General features: G+C 44.5%; 1 protein-coding gene across 2 annotated transcripts; it reads left to right on the top strand.

Moving 5' to 3' along the window:
• The first annotated feature begins 1,859 nt into the window (after positions 1–1,859).
• LOC119287060 (protein NRT1/ PTR FAMILY 8.3-like) lies at positions 1,860–4,807 on the top strand. Of its 2 annotated transcripts, none has more exons than XM_037566555.1 (5): positions 1,860–1,941; positions 2,052–2,154; positions 2,244–2,461; positions 2,544–3,073; positions 3,751–4,807. In XM_037566555.1, the coding sequence occupies exons 1-5, from the start codon at positions 1,882–1,884 to the stop codon at positions 4,577–4,579; spliced, it is 1,740 nt and encodes a 579-aa protein (XP_037422452.1). In that variant the 5' UTR covers positions 1,860–1,881; the 3' UTR covers positions 4,580–4,807. The 2 variants fall into 2 exon arrangements, with proteins under 2 accessions (XP_037422452.1, XP_037422453.1); XM_037566556.1 differs by having other exon boundaries at positions 1,878–1,941; positions 2,059–2,154.
• The last annotated feature ends 5,343 nt before the right edge of the window (positions 4,808–10,150 follow it).

A 10,150-nucleotide genomic window follows, 5' to 3' on the forward strand; every position in this document is an offset into this window, starting at 1 on the left:
CTAAGAAGCTATTGTATCTGCGCGTAATTTTCAAACTAGGATGACGTTGTTTGACCGAAAACTACCAAAAATTTCTGGAGTGTTTGAGAAAAAAAAACTACTAGTTTAGGGGTCGGCGTCCCACAAAACTACCACTTTTAAAATTTTGACCGAAAACTACCGAAAATTTCTTAATCTGTCCCTAGAAACTACCAGTTTCGGTTGATGATCGTTTAGACTATTTAAACAGAAAACTGACAGGACTGGCCCGGGCGTTTGAGGCTCGTTTAAGGCGCCCGTCTGGGTCGAAATTTCGTGGCCGATCAGTAACCGGCTTGTCCGCCCGGGCGTTAGAAGCAGGTTTGGGGCACCCGGCTGTAGATGCTCTTAGGGAATCTCCATGGCGGTGCCATAAAACACCCGCAACCGTTTGAACGGACGCATCGGGACGTTTTTTTACTATCCAAAGCGGTGTAAAATGTCGGATGCGTTTGCGTGTCCGAATTCCCATAAACCGAATGCAAAGTTAGAGGATGTTTGCGGGAGTATGGACCGGGCATGTGGTGCGCCTCATGCCTCCGATTGTTATACTAGCTCGGTTGAACATTAACCCAACAGACACGTGGGACTCTGTTTAAGGAAATATAGCTCGGACTAAAATCCATCCAAACAGCTTCTTCTATACATAGCAATTTTTTGTCTTTTTTGCCACAAATATGTTTTCTGGTATTCTTTTCATGAAATTTCACACGAAAGTAGATTGGAGACCCAAGTTTGATATCCCTAAATCCCCTTTTCTTTTCTTGGTATTTTTTTCAACTTAACATTCATATAGGGGCTGGAGCACCCCGGTGCTACAAAACCTCTTCCCGCTGTAGATGCTCTAATAAATTTCATAGGTTGCATATATGCTCTTCTCAATGGGTAGTAATTACTGTAAAATTATGGAGTAAAAGATGGAATTAACTGATGAGCCTAAAGGTGTTGGAAGGAGTAGGACAGGACAGCATCACATCTGTTGTTTATCACTCCCTAATTCCAAGTTTAGAGGGTGGTTTGATAATTCTGATGAGTGTTGTTAAGCCTGCACACGTGTTCCTATCCTATGTAGTCATATATCTCTTATAAATGCAAATACCTGAGGCAATAGTGGGCAGAAAAGAGTTGGCTGCCTCTGCTGTAGGTGGGAACGTCTTGTGGGCCCTATGTGCATATGGACACCACCATCGCCATCCCTCCACCTTTCAACTTTTCGTCGCATCTCTTTATTTTAACCATCCGTCCGACATAATCAATCAATAGTCAGAGACTCATAGTAACTGGTTCCTCAGGCCACCACCAGCGCCATTGATTGTCTTTGCAACGGTGTGTGTCTGCTCCTTGTGATTTCAAAAGTAAAAAAAATAAAAAATTGTTAGGTCCACATATATACTAGTGTTGAACAGAATCAAAGAAAAACAAATTTACCTCCTAGCCTCCTACTCCCTCCGTTCCAAATTACTCGTCGCAGAAATGGATGTATTTAGAACTAAAATACATATAGATACATCGATACTTGCGACAAGTAATTCGGAACGGAAGGAGTACAAAAGTTGGAGAATAACACTGTTGCTAATGAGTGAGAGAGAGGGGGGGGGGATATGTCGGTGGTCTGTAGCTAAAATCGACCCTTCAATCATAGTTCACTCACCAGAAAAGAAAATGCAGTCACAACACACGCGATCCCTTGATTTGGAATGAACTTGCCACCTTTTTACCATATATCTTAGTGACCCTACCACTGATTTGGAAGCAACCTACCAGTCTTCAGACCAAAAGTAGACAAGAGCACATGCAGGTAACTTTTAGGCGATGCCGAGCTCCTTTCCTCGACCCTCCTACTGCTCCATCTTGTAAGCAGACATGGAAGCAGCAGCAGACGAGGAGAGGCCCCTGCTACATCTGCAACCGCTGCTTAATCAGGTATACTGTCTTACACTCCACTTCTCTTCTTCTCTTACTCCTTGTCAGTCCTCCGCGAGAGATTTACAGTTTCAATTTTCCAAACTGGATGTCCTGGTACTGTGATGTAGGATGTAGGTTCAGAATACACCAGCGATGGATCTGTTGACATCAACAATCAGCCTGCTCTGAAGCACAACACAGGCAATTGGAGGGCGTGCTACATGATTTTAGGTACCAGACAAGAGCGATTCACTCATGCAAACTGCTCCTGTTTTTTCTCTTCTTCTCTTTTTGCTGCTGACCCCCTCAACGCATCTTAGGCGTCGAGTTTTGCGAATGCGTCGCCTTCTTTGCAATCGCGTCCAACTTGGTGACCTACCTCACCACGGTGCTCCACGAAAGCAAGGTCGCCGCCGCGCGGGATGTCTCTGCCTGGGTTGGCGCATGCTTCCTCGCGCCACTTATTGGGGCCTTCTTGGCTGACACATATCTGGGAAGATACTGTATGATGGTTGTTTCCCTTCCGGTCTACACCATTGTAAGTACGGCTAGCACAACACAGCTAACCCACCAGATCTCTGTAATGATAATTGTGACTCTCAACACTGCAAATTTGACAGGGGATGCTCGTGCTCACGGTCTCAGCATCAGTCCCGACATCCTACTACCATGGTGATGTTCATCATGCTGTGGTGGTGTACCTAGGACTTTATCTTGCCGGGCTTGGGAGCGCTGGCATCAAACCCTGCGCGTCGGCCTTCGGCGCCGACCAGTTCGACAGCGGGGACCTGACAGAGCTGGAGAAGAAGGGCTCCTTCTTCAACTGGTACTACTTCCTGCTCAATCTCGGCTCCCTTCTGTCGAGCACACTGCTTGTTTGGCTGCAGGACAATGGTTGGTGGGGGCTCAGTTTCGCGATCCCAACGGTGCTCATGGCTTTGGGCCTAGCAGTGTTTGTTGGTGGCTCCAGAGTGTACAGGTTCAGGAAACTGAGAGCAAGCCCATTCACGAGCATCTGTCAGGTGCTTGTTGCGGCCGTCAGGAAGTGGCATGTGCAACTGCCAGATGATATATCGTCCTTGTACGAGCCGACCAGTTCGTTATCAGCACCTGAATCAAGTCACAATATTCAGCATACGAATCAATTCAGGTACTTCAATTATTGCATTACTAAAATCAACCCATAGTCTAAATTTGACATTTAGAAACAAGTTATTTCATTGAGCTATGGCATCTTTTTGTGCAATTGTGAGGTGTGACATCTTTTTTGCAAGCACAAAAGATATCAGAAAATGAGTAGGGCGTTTTGGTGACCGAGCACCATGGAGCCCTTTATTTTTGAAAAATTCAAAATTCAAACTTTTTGACTTCAAAAAATTCTGAAAATAAATATGCAACTATACACGGATGAAATGTATGTGCATGTAAAAATTCAAGATGAAATACTTCGAAATGCGACCTACACAAAAAAGACAAATTTCTGAACTTTGAGAATGAATAGTAACATGTGTTAAAAAGCCTCAGATTTGTCTTTTTTGCACAGCCTTCATTTCAACGTATTTCGTCCTAAAAATTTACACACATGTGTGTTATGCCTCCATGTATATCTGTAATTTTTTTCAGATTTTTTTGAATTGTAAAAATATGAATTTTCATGAATTTTGTGTTTTTCAAAAACCGGCCTCCATGGAGGCCGAGCTCCAAAAGGCATTTTCGTCAGAAAATTTGCTACAAAACGATATCTAGAAACTGCATCTATGAGTAAACTTAAAGTGCGAGACCTTACCTCTTATATATAAGTTATAATTATGTGATTGCATTCTTCAGGTTTCTAGACAAGGCTGCCGCGGTGCTGCCCCCGTTAGACAAGACATGCACGGCGTTGCCGATGTGTTCATGGAGTCTCTGCACAGTGACCCAAGTTGAGGAGCTGAAGATACTGCTACGGATGTTACCCGTCTGGGCGTCATTCGTGATCTTCTACTCAGTCGCTGGGCAGAGCGCATCGACATTTATCGAGCAGGGGATGGTCATGGACAACCACGTCGGCCAGTTCGCAATCCCACCTGCCTCCCTCTCTATTGTCAGCGTGTTCAGCGTCCTTATTGGGGTTTTCATCTACGAATCCGTGCTAGTGCCACTCGTGCGGCGTTATACCGGCAAGGCGAAGGGCTTCTCGCAGACGCAGCGCCTTGGAATTGGCTTTGCACTGTCCATGCTGACCATGGTGTACTCAGCAATGCTTGAGATGAAAAGGCTGGCCATCGCGCAAGCCAGTGGCCTGGCAGACCAGAATGTGCCTGTGCCAGTGAGCATTCTGTGGCAAGTTCCTGCATATGTAATGCAAGGTACAGCTGGGGTTTTCGCAGGAATCGGAATGGTGGAGTTCTTCTACGATGAGGCCCCTTACACCATGAAGAGCCTTTGTGCAGCATTCTCGCAGCTTGCAGTTGCGTCCGCGGCTTACTTCAACGCACTCGTATTTAGTGTTGTTGCGGTGGCCACGAAGCACGGTGGTGCGCCTGGATGGATCCCGGATAATCTGAATGAAGGGCACTTGGACTATTTCTTCTGGATGATGGCTGCTCTTAGCTTACTGAATCTGGCGCAATTTGTGCACTACTCCATGAGGCATAGAGAGAAGACAACTTCTTGACACAAAATGGTGGACACTGGACAGAAGCTTATTGACTTTCCTACCATATCACAACAAAGATGGCTTCTATGCAGTATCTGTGGATGGCGCACAGCATTATCCATCAGAATGATAGATAATAAACTGAAACTTCAATTTTTATCATTGTATATATGGTTTTACTTCCGCCTATTCTCTGTACTTAGCAGCCAACTTCAAACCAAGAGAAGAATTTGAGACAAAATTAAATAAGTTCTTTGGTGTGGGCGGATGAGCTGGTTATGCCCCCACAACTTCAAGAGATCATTTGATGCAAATCAGAGTATGGTTAACTGATGAGATCATTCAAAGTGGTATTTTTCATGCAAAAAATAAAGGACCCCAAGTGGTTTTCTTTTAATAAAGATGATCCAGTTAGGGGGTTGTTGTGATAGAATATTCTGATCGTCTTTAAGGTTACTTTCATAGTCAATTGTACCAGGACAGTAGACTGAAGCTCACGAACAGGGAGGCATACTGGCCTGGATCCCCTACCTAGAACCTCTGATTCCCCTGTAATCTGAAACCTTACCACTTGTACCCCCCCTATGCAGTGGGATTTTTCTGCTGCTTTGCAGGTATGAGAAATATATTCAGGTAGGGCTTCTCGTCCGCTTATAATCTAGTAGGACAATAATTCGAGAATGTAATCTGGTACCCCTCCGATTCATATTAATCGTTAACTTTGTACTAAACCAGCGACAATTAATATGGATCGGAGGGAGCAATAAAATTGTTCTGTGCACTTCTCTGGAACTATAAACTGTAGGTATGGCTGCAGAGTTATTTGCACAAAACACAAACCTTGTAAAAAAATCTGTTGGGTTCCAAAACTACCATTAAGAAAAATGACAATTTCAGGATTTTTCTAATGAGCATATACGAGTCCTGCAGTTACCTGAGCCTCAGGTGCAACTTCTTCCAAGCATCTCAAGCGTCAGTCCGTGCGTAGGCAAATCGCCGAACACGTTGGGCGCGTTCCGTGGAAAGGGCAAAAGTAACCTGCTGGCTGCTGCCGAGAGGCGCGATGCGGCGGCGGTGATGCTCATCCAGCGACAGCAGCATGTGGCGGCTGCGGCGAAGGCCGTTGCAACGAGCGCTCCTCCACGAGGGTGGCGGCGGCGGCGGTCTGGCACGCACGCTCTCGCCATGGCGAGTGCGGAGGCCGCACGGCCGGCTTGGGCCTCTGTACGAGCACAACTGTGTCCACACGGATACAGTAATGGCTTTTTTTTCTCCCTCATCATGTAAGACGTTTTTTGGCACTAGTACACTGTCAAAAAACATCTTACATTATACTCTCTCCGTTCCGAATTATTTGTCTTGGACTTGTTTAGATACGGATGTATCTAGACTCATTTTAGTGCTAGATATTTCCGTATCTAGACAAATCTAAGACAAGTACTTTGGAACGGAGCGAGTAGGACGGAGGAGGGAGTATTATGGAGCATAAATTCATATTTATTGTAAAACAAAATGTAAAAAAAAGTAGAACAAACTGTAGACAACTCATCATGTTTATTTAAAAAATACGAAAATGATAAATCTCGAACGTTCATATTTTAAGCATGACCATCCGATCGTTTTTTATGACAATTTTAGTTCACGCGAGATTGATAAACATGACAATATTTCTGCCAAAAAACAAACTACGACAAAGTTGTCATGTTTTAACAAGTAAAGCCGCCACCTCGTGTCAACTTGCTGTCACATCCCTATAAATTCTTTGCAAATAGTTGTATCTTTATCCATGCATCATGTTAAATTCAAAGAAAATTGAGTCGACGGAATTTTCAGAAGCCTCGGAAAATATTAAATAAAGGGCAAGGACCCTGAAATTGCATTGAATGAATCCAAAATGCCTTAAAAACAGTTCTGAGAATTTTGGCAGGACTATATATCTAACCAAAATTATTTAGGCCCTGTTTGTTTAGACTTTTGCTTCTGTTTTTGCAGCTTTTCCACTTTGGCTAAAAAGCCATAAAAGCTCTAAGTAGATGCTTTTAGAGCTTTTTTGGCTTTTGATGAATCAATATAACAATATTTAGCTTCAAAAGCCATAAGAGCTATAAAAGCACCTATTTAGGAGCTTTTATGGTTTTTTGGTCAAAGTGAAAAAGGTACAAAAGCATAAGCAAAAGCTCAAACAAACAGGGGCAGTATTGGGCGCCGGTGCGCCGGCCCAACATTTCGGCCGGTCGCCTAGCACCCATCGGATTGGCACCATCTGAACCGCTTAGGCCCTATCTTCTTCGTCCAATCTGAAAACGATTCCCGCGGGTGAAGCTTCCTTCCCACGCGCATGACAGAAGACGCCTGAAAATCACCTCGTGTCCTCCAGCTTGTAGCACCTTGGGGCTCACCTTTCGTAGCAAACGACGGCACACGACCCCGTCGCCGGCCGCTTGGAGCACCGCTGCTCGCCACGCCCACACCCAAGGTCGTCGCCGCAAAAAACGTGGAGGCCGTCGATGTATCTTATCTGTCCATCGCTGTCATTGGAAGAACTTGTCCAATAGCCTCACAGCTCCACCTCCCAAAATCCTTGTAGCTCCACCTCCCATGACGAGCCCCCGTCGAAGCAATCATCGACGCCAGTCATGGCGAAAAACGGCGATGGATGCAGCAAAATGTTGTCACCGCCGTCACAGGTTGGGATCATCATCATTAATGGTTGCAGCATATGTCAACGCGGGTCATAGCAAAAAAAGACGATGGATGCAACAAAAATGGCATCTGCCGTTGCAGGTCAAAGCTGTGACATGAATGGTTGAAGCTTTTTCCATTGTCGTATGTAGCTTTTGTCACCAACAGTTGCAGCTTTCTTCGTCACCCATAATTTGCGATATCTATTGTTGGAACTTATTTCGTCGCCGGTTGAAGCTTTTCTCGTCGCTGGTTGAAGCCTTTATCATCGCCGGTTGAAGCTTTCGTGTTTGCGTAGTGCCAACACCCCCAAAAATTGGTTCCATCAATTGAAGCTTTTGGTGACGCTGGTTGTAACTTGCTCGATCACCCTATGCAGCTTTAATGTTTTGAGCAATGGCTAACCGCATATTTTGGTCGTCTTCTTCTTTTTTTGAAAAATCACCGGGGGGAGCTCCCCACCTGAATACATTTCTCAATTTTGTAACCAAACGTTTGTCTGATTACAAAGGTGAATTACATAAGCATGTGTAGACGTGATGAGAGATAGGAGCGCCATGAGGAGGCGACCTGTTTATGCTCTGGCTTCTTGATCCGGTGCGTCCAGAGTATGAGGTTGTCGATGATTCGCTTGAGGGTGAAGATGTTGTGGTGACTCTATTGCTTGAAAGTCATAGCGTTCGTGGAATCCCAAATATTCCACAGTATGATGAGGAGGACGGAGTGCCAAATTAGCACATCCACCTGGGGAGGGAGATGGCAGTCCCAAAGGTCGTCGATGGTGTCGGTTGCAGCACCATGGAGGGGTAGCTTTTAGGTTTCATGGGGGAGAGGAGATGCTTGCAGCGGAGGGGGAGGAGGTGCTTGTGCAAGCAGCAAGGGGGCACGCCCTTAACGCTGGCGAACTCGTAGCGCGGGAGGCGAGATGGAATCAGCAGGAGGCGAGAGGAAGAAGAAGCGGAGCAGAAAGAAGAATAAAAACGTGAAAAGGACGTCTAGCTTAAGGCTCACTGATAACCCACAAGTATAGGGTATCGCAACAGTTTTCGAGGGTAGAGTATTCAACCCAAATTTATTGATTCGACACAAGGGGAGCCAAAGAATATTCTCAAGTATTAGCAGCTGAGCTGTCAATTCAACCACACCTAGAAACTTAATATCTGCAGCAAAGTATTTAGTAGCAAAGTAATATGATAGTAGTGGTAATGGTAGCAAAAGATAATAGTAGCAAAAGTAGTGTTTTTGGTATTTTGTAGTGATGATAGCAATAGCAACGGAAAAGTAAAAAAGCGAAGAACAATATATGGAAAGCTCGTAGGCAATGAATCAGTGATGGAGAATTATGACGGATGCGGTTCATCATGTAACAGTCATAACCTAGGGTGACACAGAACTAGCTCCAATTCATCACTGTAATGTAGGCATGTATTCCGAATATAGTCATACGTGCTTATGAAAAAGAACTTGCATGACATCTTTTGTCCTACCCTCCCGTGGCAGCGGGGTCCTAACGGAAACTAAGGGATATTAAGGGCTCCTTTTAATAGAGTACCGGACCAAAGCATTAACACATAGTGAATACATGAACTCCTCAAACTACGGTCATCACCGGTAAGTATCCCGATTATTGTCACTTCGGGGTTAACGGATCATAACACATAATAGGTGACTATAGACTTGCAAGATAGGATCAAGAACTCTCATATATTGATGAAAACATAATAGGTTCAGATCTGAAATCATGGCACCCGGGCCCTAGTGACAAGCATTAAGCATAGCAAAGACATAGCAATATCAATCTCAAAACATAGTGGATACAAGGGATCAAACCCTAACAAAACTAACTCGATTACATGATAAATCTGATCCAACCCATCACCGTCCAGCAAGCCTACGATGGAATTACTATGCACGGCGGTGAGCATCATGAAATTGGTGATGGAGGATGGTTGATGATGACGATGGCGACAGATTCCCCTCTCCGGAGCCCCGAACGGACTCCAGATCAGCCCTCCCGAGAGGTTTTAGGGCTTGGCAGCGGCTCCGTATCGTAAAACACGATGGATCCTTCTCCTTTATTTTCCCCCGAAAGCAAATATATAGAGTTGGAGTCGCGGTCGGAGGAGCTCCAGGGGGCCCACGAGGTAGGGGCGCGCCCCCACCCTCGTGGCTAGGGTGTGGGCCCCCTGGTCTTCATCTTATGTAAGGATATTTTATTATTTCAAAAAAGACGTTCCGTGAAGTTTCAGGTCATTCCGAGAACTTTTGTTTCTGCACATAAATAACACCATGGTAATTCTGCTGAAAATAGCGTCAGTCCGGGTTAGTTCCATTCAAATCATGCAAGTTAGAGTCCAAAACAAGGGCAAAAGTGTTTGGAAAAGTAGATACGACAAAGACGTATCAACTTCCCCAAGCTTAAACCTTTGCTTGTCCTCAAACAATTCAGTTGATAAACTGAAAGTGACAAAGAAAAACTTTTACAAACTCTGTTTGCTCTTGTTGTTGTAAATATGTAAAGCCAGCATTCAAGTTTTCAGCAAAGATTATGAACTAACCATATTCACAACAACGCATAGGTCTCATGTTTACTCATATCAATGGCATAATCAACTAGCGAGCAATAATAATAAATCTCGGATGACAACACTTTCTCAAAACAATCATAATATGATATAACAAGATGGTATCTCGCTAGCCCTTTCTGAGACCGCAAAACATAAATGCAGAGCACCTTTAAAGATCAAGGACTGACTAGACATTGTAATTCATGGTAAAAGAGATCCAGTCAAGTCATACTCAATGTAAACTAACAGTAATGAATGCAAATGGCAGCGGTGCTCTCCAACTGGTGCTTTTTAATAAGAGGATGATGACTCAACATGAAAGTAAATAGATAGGCCCTTC

This window comes from Triticum dicoccoides, chromosome 4A (genome assembly GCF_002162155.2).
Source record: "Triticum dicoccoides isolate Atlit2015 ecotype Zavitan chromosome 4A, WEW_v2.0, whole genome shotgun sequence".
NCBI lineage: Eukaryota > Viridiplantae > Streptophyta > Magnoliopsida > Poales > Poaceae > Triticum > Triticum dicoccoides.